The sequence below is a fragment of the Antedon bifida genome, chromosome 1, assembly GCF_963402885.1.
Source record: "Antedon bifida chromosome 1, ecAntBifi1.1, whole genome shotgun sequence".
NCBI lineage: Eukaryota > Metazoa > Echinodermata > Crinoidea > Comatulida > Antedonidae > Antedon > Antedon bifida.
Genome location: NC_136226.1, coordinates 7,552,732 through 7,572,178, shown reverse-complemented (window position 1 = coordinate 7,572,178; position 19,447 = coordinate 7,552,732). Strand labels below are relative to the sequence as shown.

Sequence of the window (19,447 nt, the reverse complement as noted above, 5' to 3'; positions counted from 1 at the left end):
TAGTAAATCTCTGTATTTGTCGAAATCGGCTATACACATCAACACCGTACATATTAGGCTATTGGTAATTAATTTTCAAAAATTGTCAATTAAACGAATTATTGTAATGTATAAGGACGTGTTAAATAGCCGTATACATAGCCGAATCAAACGAAACCGAAAAGTTTGTTTATGAACATTTTCTTTTGTCCAGATCTTTCAATAGCAAACAAATTTTCAACGAATTGTCAATCTCTCTATTTTGCACGAAAGTCAAGAGACCATTTTATGTGCATCTAAAATCTAACTTTTCATATTATAATTGTATTTAGCTACCATTATAAACCTTGTGATTTGGAAAAACACAATGTAGCTTATATATTGCAGAATATAAACAAAAACGAGATAAAACACTCTTATGACATTATTTTACAAACAAGTCCATTCTTAATTTTGGGGTAGATAATTGAGGCAATTAAGATGGCAGGGCCAATTGAAATCAATATAAATATTTATTGAATATTTAGATTCAATGAAAACAGAAAAGTAATGAATAAAAGATATATATCTATAATTTATTATCGACAGATTGATTACTAGCCAGATAGATAAGTATTATGAACTAAAGAATAGTATTTGTTTTTTAAAATTCTTGTTAGTTATCTTTTAGACAAGCTTGAATTATACGGTATTATAATATTCATGTACTGTAAACTACAGTTTGGTTGTAACCGAAGTATCATTTTAAAAGATCTACAATGTTGTTTTAATGTCGTGTCCCTTCAAAGTTCTTACTATTTTATATCCGTAGTGCTTTATTTATGTCTTGTATTTTTTAAATATAAAATAATTTTTTTTATATACACGAGAGAAACAATAGATAGGTCAACATTATTAAAGGAAACTTTCTAAAAACGTAAGACGCCGATCGACAACAACTGTTTGGTTACAATACTCCCAACAGGCTAGACTATGTGATAAGACAAAATCAGGAGTTAGTTATGCCTTATAGAGACGAACCTCGGGCAAATTCTCACGGTACCAGTCGTCGCCTGTCAGAAAAAGCATGGCTAACAAACCTCTGCATATTCTCTACTCGCTCATCAGAAAAGACAATTATGAGTGTTTACTTTCTTGCTGCAGATTGGTATCCATGTTTATTTAGGTTGTAGGTAACAATAAGTCGCAACCTAGGCCTACATAAACATATTGTTTATAGATAAGATGGTACTTCAGAGCCACTTCGCTGTGATACGGTGCCAGATTTGGTCCAAAACATATTCCATATTGCACACGACTTTTAGCTAATGTATACATCAGTTGTAAAATCTTCGTTAGATAAGTGAGATCTGTCCTTAAAAAACATTAAAGATGTATTGTCCCCCTAAAAAAATAATTTTTACATTTTTGTTTGTTAAATATTCCATTTTAATATTACATAATAGTGATTCACTTTGACCAAAAACTTTTTCCCCTAAAAAATGTAATTTAAAGCAAAATTTACCTAAATTGTCTGGAAGACCATGGTTTTTGGTTGAAATTAACCATTTCTTTTGTCTTTTTATAAGTGAAATATTTATTTTTGATGATTTTTTTTTCTACAGAAGTGAATAACTTTATTAAAACTGTGAAATTGCCTATTCAAAATCTGATTTTATTAATCTTTATTTGTCATGTTTTTTAGGGGACAATACATCTTTAACATGTCTGTATTCGTATTTAAGGTAGTAAAAATAATAATTTGAGTTAACATTTTCAAATAAAACAGCTTTATGTTTAAAAAAATAATAATTAAATTTGATACCAATACTACTTGTTTCAATTTTGCTTTTTAAAGTATTTATCGTAAACTGAAAAATTTACCTAGTCAAATGCTCTAGGCCTAAATCAATGAATACAAAATAAAGGCGCTACTTACTCTATCTCAAAATACAGCAAGTGAAACTCCTGTAATTTATATATTGGTATAAAGACAATAAGCACTGTTATAATCCTCAATCCAAAGTAAATGGCTACTGAATGATTATCTGATTTTTTATTTATATGAGTACTCACTTTCAATCTGTTTAGACAGTACGACGGTCAAGCCAAGTTCATTCTTGCTTAAATCATGACTGACCACAATGTGATTTGCGTAATTGGCATTTTTTTTATTTGAAAAAGAATGTGCTTTGAATGCAAAAGTAAAGTTAAGTAAATTTGGTAAATTAGATTCATTTTATCTCGCAACATTATCATTTTTGTTAATTAGACGTATTCTCATAGCTGGTCAATTCGACTGAAATATATTCCTAGTGTAATCATTCTTAGAATAAACATTCATGGAATAATCATTCGCAATTTTATTATTATTCATAATTTCTTTATTTTCTTGAAAGACATATGAAATATACATACATTACAAGGTACGATACTTATACTGAACAGATATTACCAGTATCATGGCGCATTGTAGAAAATTGGTAAATTCACTTCTAGACTCAAAGAAAATATAAAGTTTCTGATCAGTGTAATTTTTGTAGGCCTACAACTCTTTCTAGTGCAGACAATTTTTCATTTAATTTCATTTAGGCCTATTCGTCTAAAATCAAGGACAGTACAAAGGTACAACAATAAAATAAACGGGTATCGCAAATAACAGAGAAACATGAGACGGAGAAAACCAAAAGTGAACTAAATCACTGTCATACATAAATTACATTAAAACATTAATAATACACCTTTTTTAAAAGTCTAATAATAAATAAGGCAGGGAAAAACTTAGAGGAACCAAAATAACATATGTTCAAGAAGCCTAAAGTATTACTAAGGGGAATTTACATAATGCTATGCATACATGGTTGTCCATCCTATAGAAGTTAAGCAATATGTTAAACCTTTCGATAAAAACAAAAGTTATAGTACATCAGAGAAAGACAATCGTCAATATCTCTTGTTAGTTTTTACAGATTTGTTTTTGTTTTGTAAATCAGCACTATTTCCGTAGTTCTGATAAGAAATATCCATATGCACTTTTGCTTTATGGAAGATAAAGTGACTTTGAATTGTTTTTAATGGTCCGATAAATTACCTTATTAAGGATCATTACCTCTAAAAGGATTATATAACAATAAGTAACCACATCGTAAAACCTATTTACAATTACTTAACACAGTTTTAATACATATTACCAAACCACATTTATTATTAGGCATGTACATTGGTTTTGTAAATAGTATTTTTTATCTTGTAAGCCTAGTTTTTCTTCTTTTAGTATTAAAAAAAGTTTTTAGGAGAACAAATCGGACGTGATAAATCGGCAATAGAACGAGCTAAAGTGTCACCATCAAATTAAACGATTAATGGGTATTAATGAACGTGTCTACGATAATCGTATTCGTTATCGAGTTTTGATTCACCGACAGTTTTTGTAGAACTTGATGTTTAAACTTGCAATAAATATGTATAGAACACGGATATGATCGGCCTGGTTTGAGCTGAAATAAACGACGCATCATCAATTTGTCGTTACAGTGTGATATGCTAGTTCATACGACGTGGTGATCAACACGACGCGAGACTCACACCAGGTAAATTTATTCAAAGACAAAGGTTTTAATACCCTGTCGGTGGGATTTCGACAACGGCGGTTCTTTTGTTAATCGGGATATGTCATTTTTTTCTCGCCTCAATAGTAATTTTTCATCAACGATAACACATAAAAGTTTAGGTTATTTTAAAGAAATGTTTACTAATTTTATCGGTCGGTTTTTGTAAGCAAAAAACAAACCCATAATGCTGGTATATTTTTTAATGGGAAATAATGTTACAATATTTTAAGTCAAACTTCAAATTATATATTGTTAATATTGTACTACATTATATCTAGCAAAATCTAGGGAAGAATGAAATTACACTCTTTCCTGGCAAAACTAAGAACCTTGTATGAATATGTTAAGTTTAAAATACTTTTTTAGGCCATATACATATTTGTTCGATACATTTTTCCGTATCCTTTCGATTTCAACACAGACCTATTTTATAGGGACTTCTTCCTTATCACCTTTCGTAAACTTGGCATTTTAGTGACAATTGTACAAAATCAGGCAAAGAGTGATCGGTCTATTATAAAACGATACACCGTTTCATAATAACCCTATCTACTAATGTGACCTGTTTTTAGTAAGCCTATTTTTTACCGGTAAGGTAAATCGTTATTATGAATATAATTGTTTAGTTCCTGATATGTTCTGTTTTATTTTAGGTAATCTTAATAGTTTCAATAACATAATTTATATTTTATTTGATAAATAGGCCTCAAAACATTATTATTTTTGTCACTTTCCAATGAAATAAAAACTATTAAATTGAACATTGAGTGCAATTTTATTTTATTTTTGAGAATATCACTTCACAGCCATGATGGGTCAAAGAAACCGGTAAAAATGGCTGCCTGGAGACAAACAACTACTAGTACTAATTGACCACGGAACTAGTCCCGTCTCGTAGGCTTTTCGTCACATTTTCAGCTATACAGATTAGCCTTTGTAGCGTGTATACGTAATCAGGTACATAATGATAATAAGCAATCTATCGATAAACATTACATCCTCGATCCTCCTATCGATTTTCGGAATCGTTTTATTGTTTGTTTCCAATGGATACACAGCGGATTTTATTTTGTCAATCAATCAATTAATGTAAACAATATGCCTTAAACTAATGAGAAATAAGTTTTACATTTTTGTTAATCAAAGATCTATCTGTACTTCGCTAGACTTCAGAAGACTCCCTTGTATGAACGACCACAGAAGGAAGAATTAAGTTAAATCAGTTATTAGCAATTATTGTATCTGTATTGTTCCAAACTGTGATAGATGTACTTAATCTAATTTCATATACAGTTTTAAAATACCTATATTTTGATGATTTTTTACTATACGGCGAAGAAGTATATATTTTATTGTTTTTCTGCTGTTTGTTCTTGTTTAACGGAGTCACAATACACTTAAATTTTTGTATACACCTGGACCTATTTCTAAAGGTGTTTTCGATGGATTTATCGAGTACTTGGCGTGGTACGGACACCATGTGGTAACGGTTGAGCCTGGGCCTGTAACGGCCACAACCTTTCAAATCTCACCAGTTACCTGGGGCTTAAGTGGATTAGGATTGACGCAGCAAATGAATGGCATGATTAATGAACAAGCAGAGTATATGACCTTTAGACCAACTTAACTACATGTATAACTCTATGAATTTTATATTTTGTAAATATTAAGGTCAATGAAACGACTTGGAGCTATGATTTTGTCTCTAGCCTGTTCGCAATTGAATTTGAGATAACTCTCATCTGGATTTTGCTTTCGGTCTGGGGGTCTTGTGGTATAGTCTGGCCTCGTTTATCAACTAAAACAATACGATTTTATCAATAATAAGATTACGTATTAAATATGTTATTGTCGTCATTTTGTGTTGTTTTCTTTTTCTTTACGAGACAATATTTTGTTGTACAGTATTTTTAATAGTTTTTTTTAGCCTTGTATATTTTCTTTATTGTCGTAAGCAATATCTTCATCTAATTCTTAATTTGAAATACCTAAACTAAATTGCAATAACTAAATTGAATTGATCTTAGTTACATAATCCTGAAAATACACATGTTAAATAGTATTTTCTATCTATTTAATTTTCATGAGTGTTATAATAATTTATCTCAGAAGACGGTTGTAGCAATAACCACCGAAACTTCGAGACATTCTCAACGTTATTTTATTTCCTTTTAAAAAAATCAAATGTTTGTTTGTCATGCTACCCCTTAAACCATTAATATTATTTAACGATAACTTATTCACCAAAGAATAAATTAAATTGAAACGATTACTGTATTCACAAGTGTTTCTATACCCCACTAAAGAGAGGGCGCTCTTTATTGTTTACAGTTGAGAAAAAAAGTTTATTTCCTGAAGAGGGCGGCAAACTAATATGTTTGATGTGTATCGTGTATGTCTATTACTGTTGTACAGATGCATGTTATAAAGGGGAGGTTAGATCAAGCCTAAGATCAATTTTAGATAACTTTTCTGTTTAATATTTCGATCGATATGCATTTTCTAGCCTACATTTCAGAGGTAAATTAGTCGGTCCACCTCTTGTTATTAGTATAATTACCGTATTAATTCGAATATTCGCCTCCTCTCGAATAAACGCTCCACCACCGCCTCCCCATAGAACATCATCGCGAATAAATGCCCCGGGCGTTTATTTTATTTCCTCGAATAAACGTCCTGCCACATACATATACACAATATTGTATTACAACACATTTCTACTTCTTGATATTAAATGAATTCTAGGCACTTAATGCAAAACGTTATAGATAAATCCATCTAAATGTTAATCATTTGTATTCGTTGCAAAATGTTATTTTACACGCTGTCTTCATACAATAGTACACGTACGCCTCTGATAATTTTAACCAATGCCCGCCCTCTATTGTATGATAGAATGGTATCAAAGAAAAACACAAGTTAAAATTATTAACCAAACCATATCAAAACTTGATTAATAATCGAAATATACTTCTTCAATTGGTAGACATTTCGATGGGATGATTTGACCTTATAGAAATTGTTTAAAAATATGATTGATCACAATGTTCATTTACCATTGGCTAAATACGGATCAACTATAATGATGATTTGGAACAATATCTGTTTGCTCATATTATTTCAGTTAATGTATCGCCTTTCTAAATGCAGGCATACATACAATATTACTAAACAATCATCTTTATACGATTTCCTATTTCATATTACCGTGTAATTTATCATCATAATATTATACAGATAAAATAACAAAAAATGGCTGACAGCATTTAGTAACAACAATTGTGGTTATTGTGTTTTTTACATCATTAAGATGAAATGAAATGAAGTGAAATATAAAGAAAGTGATAATTGTTATTATTATTTCGTTTAGTTCCTAATTCGTGTAAGACGATCATGATGCTCATTTTTAATAACTTCATTGTATTAATGGAAAAATAATAAAATGAAATTATATGTGGAACTCGTTACAAGCGATTTATTCAAGCCTATTTCATAGTGCAATATAAAGCGATCTAATTACCTAAATTCTACTAAACTTTATTAATGACATCAATGAAACCAGTTACTAATTTAGTATTTACAAAGCAATTCTAAAGAAATGTTGATAACAATACAGTAATACTCTTAATTAGATAGCAATGAGCTTAATACTCTGAGATAGTTTATTGTTATGATAAGTACATGGTTTTCAATAACAATCAGTTTTAGTATAGCCAATTTGTAAATTTATGTTTTTAATTTGGAGGATGAAGTTCTGATATTTCGTTCAACTTTGTATAGCACGAATTTTATTCTATTCTGTGGTTGTTTTACATGTATTTGTGATCGAGAATGGTTAAATTGGATATAGCATTAATGAAATTAATTATTTTTCAATTTACCGATGTAACCTGTAGAGATATCGACTATTTTTTCCTATAATTTAAATGTTTATATTATTATAATATGATCGGGAGCCCGGCTTTATAGGTTAATCTAGCTTCTGTTATTCAAGCCTATACGTTCCCTATTTAAAATATTGTAGTAACTGACCGTAAAACATTATGCATACATCCTCTTTAATATTTCTTACACTTTTGTTCAAGCTATGTAATATTTAGTAAACTCAATGAATTCTTCATCTAAAATATTGGTACAATTCTAAAATATTAATTTAATAAAATGTGAAAAATGGATGATAGGAGTCATAGTGATGAGAATAAATGATGAGAATGTTGATAATAAATGATAAGAATGTTTATGATCATAAATGATGAGAATGTTGATAATAATAAATGATGAGAATGTTAATGATATTAAATGATGAGAATGTTGATGATATTAAATGATGAGAATGTTGATAATAATAAATTATGTGAATGTTGATGATAATAAATGATGAGAATTTTTATGATAATAAATGATGAGAATGTTCATGATGATAAATGATGAGAATGTTCATGACGATAAATGATGGGAGTGTTGATGATTATAAATGATGAGATTGTTGATGATTATAAATGATGATAATGTTAATGATAATAAATGATGAGAATGTTGATGATAATAAATGATGAGAATGTTGATGATCATAAATAATGAGATTGTTCATGATCATAAATGATGAGAATGTTGATGATGATAAATAGTGGTAACATCCTTGTTGCTTGTGTTTGCAAACATATGCTTCATAACTCCAAAATGTATTGTAGATGGAGAGGCATTCTATATACTTAAGTTTAGTTTTATGGTTTATAAGTTTATTAATATGGATGATATTTCCGAAATAAAATGAAATTGAATTGAATTGAATTGAAATGACAGAATGTTGCTGATGATAAATGATGAGAATGTTGATGATCATAAATTATGAGAATGTTGATGATCATAAACGATGAGAATGTTGATGATCATAAATGATGAGAATGTTGATGATCATAAATGATGAGAATGTTGATGATAATACATGATGAGAATGTTGATGTTCATTAACGATGAGAACGTTGATGATCATAAATGATGAGAATGTTGATGATGATTAATGATGAGAATGTTCATGATGATAAATGATGAGAATGTTGCTGATGATAAATGATGAGAATGTTGCTGATGATAAATGATGAGAATGTTGATGGTAATATATGATGAGAACGTTGATGATAATAAACGATGAGAACGTTGATAATAATAAACGATGAGAACGTTGATGATCATTAACGATGAGAACGTTCATGATCATAAATGATGAGAATGTTCATGATCATAAATGATGAGAATGTTCATGATCATAAATGATGAGAATGTTCATGATCATAAATGATGAGAATGTTCATAATCATAAATGATGAGAATGTCCATGATCATAAATGATGAGAATGTTCATGATCATAAATGATGAGAATGTTCATGATCATAAATTATGAGAATGTTCATGATCATAAATTATGAGAATGTTCATGATCATAAATGATGAGAAAGTATGTGATAGTTATGGTGGTCATTGTAATTTATTTTTACTGTAAGTTTTGACAATGCTAAAGAAAAAGTAAATAACTTATTCTTTTTCACGTTCAATTGAGTCTTAGAAAATACTCTTCATCTATTTCTTTGATAGAAAAAATCCGTAAATGATAAAGACCTAGTAAGCCTATACAAGTGTCCATACAATATGCCGTATTCATAAAATACCAATATACTCACTTGCGTTGAACGATCGTATTTTCGTAACTACTTTAATTAGTAATATTATAAATGTATAAACAAACGTCATTAATAAAAATTCCATCACTCCATCGGCACTTAATATTGTAACTGATGGGTGAAATAAGTACGAATACAATTATCTGGACATTAATGAAGTAATTAATACCACTTTTTCCAATACGAATGAAAACTGTAATTATTGCAATCTTCACATCAGAATGCCCTTTCTCCGCTTAATACTTGGTAGGCTTCATTTAGCAAACAAAAGCATCGCTACTTATATAAGTTTCATTCCGTTAATAGTACTTTCCGGGGTACAATTGAAGTCCACATACACTTAATCGGTTCCTTAATCGTCACTTTTAATATTAAAGATTGGTATAATTTTTTTTATAATCGAGTAGTTTTACAATTTATATACATGTCAGAGTGTCATTGAAAGACGATTATTAGAAAATGAAAGATTGGAAATATCTTATCTTTATATTTCAGGTATTTCAAATTGTGTTGGTATCCTTTCGTTATTGTGTGGCCTTAAAATACGATAGTATTCATTTTGAATAAAGAAAGTTCACCTTTTTTCATTTCTTTTAACTCTCAGTATAAAGTAAGTTTAAAAACTCCGTTTCAAGTATCAAGTAAAACGATAAAGAATTTTTTATGTTTGCGTTTCTTGGTAAGAATTTTGCCATTCTTGATAAGTAGAAAAGTCTTGAAATACGGACAAGTAATAAGTTACTTTTTTCAAGAAATAATTTGCTTGAAACAAGTTTTTTCTTAAAATGAGAATCGGAATTTTGATGTGGGTTTACTTCAATTAGTTTTTTATAAGCATAAGCAATTTCCTGTATACAGTAGCTTGATATGATTTTTTTTTCTCGTCGTCGTCCACCACCACCATCTATTGCACATTATACATTACCTAATTTTACACATAAATGATTCCATAGTTGAATCATATTAGCTAACGTTACGGCTAATCTAACGAAAATAGATTGTATTTAAAACGATTAATTAATAAGTTAGTTTACTATTTGACTTGGCATCATTGTTCACATTAGATAAATTGATAATTTAATATTTCAGATAATTAAATACATACCGATAACAGGTTTAATTATTTGAGCCAGTCTTCAATACGGTTATACAATTTATTCCGAATTTGTTTAGGTTGCTGGTATTTTAATAAATACACGATTAAAATACCATAATTTTCCATAATTCTCTCATTACCAATATGGCAAAATATGGTTATATGACTTATTAATTATTTATAAATAGTTGCCAAAGTTATGTCACACAAAAACCATGTCTATTATTATCTATTATAATCGTCTGTAATGGTCTTCGTTATCGAGCAAGGTTTGTAGTGGAGAGAGCGGCGATTTCAGTAAACACATTCATAGTTGGTTTATTAAAAACATTATCAAAGACTTTTCTTTACTATAATAGGGCGCCACCATGTTGTATTTATATTATTTTGTTTTATTCATTCATTCATTTATTTGGTCAAAAATAAATTCAACAACAATCTATAAGAACAAGATTACAACCAATACTAATGTGAGTTAAAATGGATAACATATCAACAACATTAAACAGAGAGAGTAAAGATTTAAAAATTCAGTTAATGCAGTAATATATTTACGAAGACTGTTTTTGAACTATATCCAAAACGTCCCTATTAACCCCAGTCAGACACACAATCGATGTACGTTTAATTAAAAATTATACACATGTGTACCCATGAACTTTGCGTAGAATTTAATCATCATAAACTCTGCTTTCTGACCGTAGAAACACGACCAATTAATATTTGTTCAATTCACACAAGCGCAGCTGGTTATCGAAAACTTGGTGTACGCACGTGAATATTATTATTCTACATAAAAGAAAGTTCGCTTACATGCTGTTCATATGGAAATAGTTAGGATGTTAAACGAGTGGTACACTGACAAATATTACAATTGTTTATTTTGTAATTTCTGACAAGTAAAAAATGTTTTATTAATTGCAAATTCCATATTTTATAGTGTAGGATATTGAGCTAAGCGGCAGTAATTAATATAAGAAGGGTCGAACAAACTTAAGTAAGTTCGACAGCCATTCCTACCACCGTTGGTTTGCTGTGTATGTGAAAGGAAGCTACGCACTTTATCTATTAGCCGTTGTACCGAATCATTTGTTGTCAATCTCCTCCTAAACCACGGGCCAATATTCATGTTGTTCGAGCTGAGGTACTTTCTAATTCACCCGAAGTGTTTATTTATAACGACGATTTTCCTACGAAACATGTTTTAGACGTTTTCGGTCATATTTCGTCACATTCAGTTCGCAGAAAAGTACGTAAACTATAGGCCTACCCGTCCAACTTTGTATAAAATATGTTTAATAATTCAGAAATTAGTATCATATTGAACCAGCCCACCCGGTACGTACTCTTCTTTGTTTTGAATTTCAACTCACTGAACCATAACCAATAGAAAATAACCACTTACAAACATACCGCAATCAAAATGAAATCAATCACATTAAATGGCACGTTATATGCTTCTTCCAACCGATATTATCCTAGCGGTAAACTTGTTTCGTTTCTTACCTATAGAACATACCTCGGTAAGATCAAAGGTTGATGACAGCACGTGAACTTCTAAGTTTTTGCTGAGCAAAAGTAATATTTTTTTCCGTAATACAACTTTCGGTAGAGAGAAACGGTTGAACAAGGGGTTTTTAGTCAGGGTGACACGAAGAAGAGCCAATGTGTCAAGTGGCGGGAATTTGGGAAAAATTAACATTTCGCACGTCATGTACCATTACATTTGTATTGTTGCTTTTTATATGGTTTGAGACGCAACTGAGATTTATCCAAAAGACCTACTTTAGCAGTAAAATATCTATAAACTGGTTTTAATACTAATCGTATACTTCTCAACAATTCTAACAACAATATATTAATGATTAAGAGAAAATATGGGTCTTTCTAGGCGAGCATCTTTCCTCTTCAACTTGGGAAAACTCTTTAAAAATCGGCCTCCTTTCTTTGCAACCTCGATCAATTAAGTTTTTGGGACGCAGACATGGCACACATTGCGTTTACTGTTTGGTTACGCTCATTAATCCTGGTATTCCATGGGAGTATTAAGTGTTAGATAATGACGCGTTGTGTAATCCGCACGCGTAGTAAGACGCGTTATGCATCAATGATCAATATGTTTATTTCTTAAATGTATATTTCTTCAATATTCAACTAACACCCAAATATACGTCGGATTAATACGTGTTCTGAATGTTCGTTCTAGAATCAATGTCATTGATTAATTATTAGTCCTTGTTTTTCAAAAGCTTATGCGCACGGTGGAGTATGATGACGTCACCAATATACTACTTAATATAGGCCTACCACTATTTAGTCATCTCTTATTACTCCGTAAGCCTATCTCTCACGATAAACTAAAAAATATACATTATTTTAGAACTTTAAATCAAATTCAAAATTGCATTATAAATTATATAAAAATAACTAGATAAGGTAAATTGCATTGTCTTTTTAGGTATAAAAGAAAAGTTGACGACATGACAATGATGGTTAATAAATATATAAAAAGAAAAGAACATTGCACACACAATTACTATATACAAAAGTAGACAGTGGTATACCTCCGCTCGATCGAAAGACATGAGAAAGATTTAGATATAATATATTTATTATTAATGCTGTGGATTATATACCGTGGATTATTTGCGATAACGTTCTACCGTCATCACGCCTGGCCTTGATCGAGTTAGAACTTTGGGAGACACCAAGCGTTTAGACATAATCGTCATACGCAATGGTAATGGTGCGCGTTCACTTTCATCTTAGATGTGTAGGCGTCAACACAATGAGTCTATAACAATGATAATTCTATATGCAATTTATCATAATTTAATATTACAAATTATTTTAAACAAATAACGAACGGTAATTTACAGCAATTAGTAATATAGAAATAAAGTAAATCAAATTGTAAATCACGTAAATATTACGTGTGTGTCGTCATTCATATTGAATGAGGTAGGAAGTTAGGGAGGGTGGATATTTTTTAGTTATAACCCATGGGTATGATTGTGTTAATTCAAATGTATTAGGTGAAGCAATAATAAAAGATCATCCCCAATAAAAATATGTGAACAAATTATTTTAATTATTATTTATTTTATTATAATTTTATTACTGGTTATATTTCATTGATTGCTTTTGTTTATGCTATGAATTTTCTATTTTCCAAAGTATCTTGATAGTTCATGAATTCAGTTTTATTTAAAATATATTCCTTATTATTTTTAGTGTAATGATATCTGTATATTGAATCCTAAATTTGAAGCATTTTAGGAAGAAAAATCACTCAATAATGTTGATTCTCCAGGCAGCAAGCACGCAGTGAATTGGCGTATATATTAAGTTAGCAGACACGCATGTCCGCGCATATGGTGCGGCAGGCTGTGAGTGTAATGAGGCTTAACGAAATAGATCTGTTACGAGACACAGGGAACCATAAGTGAAGGATGATCTCTCCTCCCGCGAGACACAGACTTTGAATATATATTGAATTTGAAATAGTTTATATTAATAAAGTCGAGATTCATTTCATTCTACAATCATCATAGTATTGTTTAGTTTCTACCGAAGGAAGAAGAGCTGGATTTGTTAGTTATTCAAATAATAAGTGTTATTTTTTCAATTGTTTACAATTAAACTTAATAGTTATTTATAACTATTATATCACGTAATGAAATATGAATTAGTTAAATTAATTGTTTTAAAAATCAAAACGCATGCTTTTTTGTGTTAATTTTATTGGCGTTACCTAATAGTTATTAATAAACATTTGAATTAGCCTATTAGGTTATTTGACACTGTGATCAAAAGATTAGTAGCTCATTATAGAGCTCTTTAGCAATACACATAAGGCATAGTTTGACTAAAGGAAAGTATGCCTGATAAACATTTAGTTAATAGGAAAAGTACAAGAGTTTCCATGCATAAAAGCATCACTCTTTATTGATTCCACATACATTTTAATTAAATAATGGTCAAATGGTCCCCTGTGATTATGAAACAATACTTTGCAAAATGAAGAATAAATTCAAATGAAAAAAACAAATACACTAATACATTTCTTATTCGAAGAAGTTAAAACTTTTCTTTTGAAAATATATTAAATATGCCATAATAGTGTTTTGTTCTTTTAAAATATTTTACTACAAAATAATAGAAATATTGTTGTTGAGTAAGTAAATGGAGATGTTCAACAGTTTGCTAAAACATTACAAAGTAAACCAAAATCAATTAATCGAAATTTATTTAATAAATCATTGATAACATTTTAAACAGAATTTAAATAACTTATTTCTCTATTAGATTGAAGAAAACAAAAAACAAGTTGAAATTTAAACTATACAAAATCAATTAAATCATATTTTAACAACAATTTACACACATTCCATGTTAATGTTTCTAAAATTAAATGAAACATTGAGTTCATACCTCAGAAATACATATTCATTTAGAAACAGTTCGGTTATTAACATTGACTATAATTTATGATAAAACACAATTCCTTTCTTAAAATGAATCAATATTTTCGATTCATGAAATTGCACATACATGTAAAATAATGAATACTTATTTTAAATTATTTCAACACTTAGGCCTATTTAAGAATTGTTTCAATGTTGAACATTGTTTCATGAGTTGGTTAATTTCTTTTTCTTGATTAATTTGATTTTACAAGCGATTTTTTAACCTGTTGGTATTTCCTTATCGTTTCGATCTATGTGTTTGACAAACAAATCTGAATAAAAATAAACAGATTACGGTAGTATGATATAGGCATGTTAAAAGAGGCATCTCTCTTTCAAATTCTCGTTTAAATATTTTCCAATTTTATAATGCCGCTTGACCTTTACTTATACCACAGTATCATTTCCTTATTCACAAAAAAAATATTCCTTTAGTTTACCAATATTTTTCTACTTTATTTCTGTTATTACACACATTAGGAATTCTCTTTAAAAACTAATAAAAGTAATAAAAATGTATAAAAAATTACACCTGATAGATTGTTTTCATACTAAACGTGATGAATAAGTCAGTATAGTTGATTTATAACCCTAACGAAAGACAAATAATTCCGTTTGAAGTTAGCTGATTGAAAAAAAGAAAACTGACTGTAAAATCCACAATGATAAATCAGCTTTTTTGGTTTTGAAACGTATACATTTTATTCTAATGATTAGGTTGAACATACAGAAAAATATTTTTAATAAACCAAACATTTTGTATTTATTATATATATATTGTTGGTATCAAAGAATACTAATATTAGTGAATTTTAATTTGCATTAATATGCATTTTGGTAAGAGGCACTATCAGTTAATCCTAATCAACAATTTTCGATCGGAAATGTTTTTTAATGGTTTATTGAACATTATTGTTACAGGATATTCACATAATTATTACAATAAATATTAATTGTTATTATTTAAATACAAAATAATGCTTAAAAGTATTATTTTGTATTCGCAACTTTCTTTTGAGAACAATTAATATGTAAAAAATTACGACAAATTACATTTTTTTCACAGAACTTTGCTATTTCTTGTGTGTAAAAGATAATTTTTTTAATATTGAAATTTAACCAAATCTGTTAATTGGATACACAAGCTAATATAATTACTATTCCATTCAGAATAGTTGTATCCCATTCATATTATCTTAGCAGAGACATTTTGTTTCTCTCATTCCGCAATTCTTAATACAATGGAAACAACTTTTCACAATTTCAATTTCGTTTTTACTCTTCAATATGAAGATTCTTTCTCCCAAAATAAATGTAATATAGTAATCGTGCATCAATAATACATGTTCTATTGAATCTTTAATTTGTTATTGTTTGTTTTGTTGTTGTTGTTGATGAAAGATGAGAAAAGAAACAAAGTAAATGATCTATGATAACCATGCAACATAATTAACCCACGTGATTTTAAATTGTAACAAGTATATACATAACAAGTCTCGTAACATAAAATAATGAAAGTCTTAATATAATAATAATAATTTAATATTGCTTTATCTCAGTCTCAAACGCCTTACCCTGATAAATGAAAATGCCTGAGATAGTCAAATTGGATTTTCTTCTGTTTCCCCCATAAGTGTATTATTTTTTATCATCCATTAATTTTGTACCGATTGTTGAATCTTGGACGGTAGACGAATTAGCTGTCCGTGAACTAATATTTACCGATTTAGTGTTTTTAGTATTTGGTAGATTGTTGTCCTTTTTCCATTTCATTCTTCTGTTTTGGAACCAAATCTTGATCTGCCTTTCTGAGAGTCCGAGCGCTTGCGCGATTTCAATGCGTCGTCTCCTTGTAAGGTACCGGTTAAAATGAAATTCTTTCTCTAATTCGAGGATTTGTTGTCGAGTATATGATGTTCTTGATCGCTTGGCCTCCATTCCCGCCAAACCGGCCATCAGACCTACAGGGAATAAAAATTAGGGATTCAGTGAGAAACACGCATCTCGAATCTGGAACGACTGTTTTAATTAACACCAATCGTGCACTTTTGTTGCTAAACAAAGTACGTTCTTTTGTTATAACGACATCATACGCATACGATTGTTAAAGAAGTTGGTTATTGTGTTGGATAAAACAGACATTCATTATGCAGTAAAATAATTATGCTTTTTAATCATGAATTTGTTCGAGTTTTATTTTTTCAATCGTCTCATGAACTTCAATGATGTTTAGAAGTTAACAGCATAAGCCATACATCCCAAATAAATTGCCAAATAATGAAATAGAATATAGAAAAATATCATTATTATTAATATTTATTATCATGGAGGAATTAGCACTAATTAGTTAGTAATTAATAGAACCTTAAAGAATAATCACCTCTAATATTTCTTATGAAATTAAATAGTGATTTAATATGTTAGTGTATAATAACATGAACCTTTGTAAAACAGCGACAATGTTCAAAACACCGACTTATTTTATCCATCATTACCTACACATTATTATAATAACATGTGTATATTTTCAATGATGGTATTACATTTTTGTTGTGGTGATGGAAATAATATCACAATTACAAAAAAGAAGTATGAGTATAGGATAATGTATTATGGTATAACAAGGATGATGATACTGATTTTAATACACCTTTATCAATTATAGCTCATTTTATTTTCAACTCTTGAGTTAATACAATTTTTAAAATCGTCGTCAATATTTTTAGTACTAATAATATGCATTTCAAGATTCATTCTATCTATAAAATTGAAATATTTATTGACAGAACATAAAATGGTATAGACCTCCAATTTTTGTATATGTTTTTATGAGAGATATTTTAACTAGAATTAACTTTATATTGGAAAAATTATAATTATATATTATTCATTAGTAGTGGATTAAATTTGGAACCACAAATGCTTGTTTGCATATATTGTATCACTGCTATAGTGTCATGTTAATATATTAATAATTAAATATTTATTGTCAATAGAATAACAAATGGTGCCTATACATAGACCTAATGTCCGAGAATTGTACGGTAACCAGCGGCATCTTTTGAAGTCTTGCTCGATTTCACTCCTCGTTACTTGATGACACGTTAAGCTTTACGCATACAGTTCAATTTTATCACGTTGTCAATATAGTGATCCCGGTTCATGTATTACGTTCATTATCTACATAACACTTATTTTTTTACTTTCATTAAAAGAAAATAACTTGAAATAAACAATACATAATTGTTTCCTCTAAATTTAGATTTAGTAAGTGCATATATTGTTTTGTTGCCGTTTCTCGACATGGTATCTGAATTTGCTAGCATCATATGCAAATTCCATGATATAAGTTAATATAACCTTACATGATACAGCCATCACATGTTAAACCCTGCTGTATTACAGAAGTGTCCTATGATACTACGGACATGTTGTTATATTGTGTGGAGAGCACTGGAATCGTTATGCTTGTTGTACTTTTAAGTGAGGTCACATTTTTTGTCTATTTAAACAATTGTGCTCAGTTAGAATTCTAATTTAAGTTGTTAAAATGAATAACCTTAAAGCATGCCTCAAATATGCTTTTAAATAATTGGTTTTAAAAACTTAAAAATAAAAGCAATTTTTATTAAAAGTTTATATTTTGATTTTAGGATTGATATTTTGATTATAGGATGATTCTTAAATACAGACTTACTACAGTTTTTCTACAAAATAGAATGATAACGAATGTTGGCAACAACAATACATTTTGTTTGAAATTTTTCCAATCTTAGCCTTACCTGGATTCACATGAAGCCGTTTCATCCACGGGTAAAGACGGGGTTGGCTATCTACTAGCTTTGTTGCCTTTTGACTTGTGCTCCTAAAAAATGTAGCTGCCGTATCAACACATGATTGTGAGACGCTTGGTACCGTAGGTTGAAATGGAGACTTATGGCTCCATTGTGTTGCCGTTGCTACATCAGTACCACTAAACGCAAACCCTGTTTGACTGGAGTTTAACTGATTGTAGTTACAATCTGCATACCACTGTTCATACGATGGAGTGGCCATCGATGTGTAAGGCGAATAACTACATGACTGATTTGAATGTTGCGACGAAAAAGGGGAGTATTGACTTCCGTAAAGTTGTCCAGTTGGTATATAGTTCGACTGCGAGTACTCCTCGATCGGAGGAAACTTTGGATCTATACCGTGCGATGTTGAGCTTAGAAATGAATTCATGTTTACTCTCTGCCACTTTGATCCCAATTTGTGAGAAAATCCTTCTTTACCTGTAGATATATATATTCAACTCTTTGGTTCTACTGTATAGTCATGGTAGATAAATTCTGTTTTAGAAGTTGTCTGCCTTTTTTACTCGGTGCACGTGACAACCGGTAGCCAATCGGTAAGGTGTGAAGATAGCGCAGGCAACGAATCACTTCATCCTATCATTGCTAAGATACGGCGCCATAGTTTGAGAATAATTCCTGCGGGTCCACCGAGTCTATTTATATTATGCATAATATCCTTGTCGTTTATATTCTTTTGTGTTTTAAACAGACTATTATTTGGGATGTTGAAAATGCTCCTCCTATTTTTATTTCTACGGGCAACAAAACAAGTCATGGCCTTGAGTATATATTTTT

At 29.8% G+C, this 19,447-nt stretch overlaps 1 protein-coding gene across 1 annotated transcript; it reads right to left on the bottom strand.

The window, feature by feature from the left end:
• Positions 1 to 16,198: 16,198 nt before the first annotated feature.
• On the bottom strand, positions 16,199 to 19,050 carry LOC144853316 (homeobox protein Hox-B4-like). Its single transcript, XM_078711116.1, has 2 exons — positions 18,596 to 19,050; positions 16,199 to 16,774 (listed from the first exon to the last, which is right to left on the bottom strand). Exons 1-2 carry the CDS (start codon positions 19,038 to 19,040, stop codon positions 16,452 to 16,454), a joined length of 768 nt encoding a protein of 255 aa, XP_078567242.1. The 5' UTR covers positions 19,041 to 19,050; the 3' UTR covers positions 16,199 to 16,451.
• Between the last annotated feature and the right edge of the window lie 397 nt (positions 19,051 to 19,447).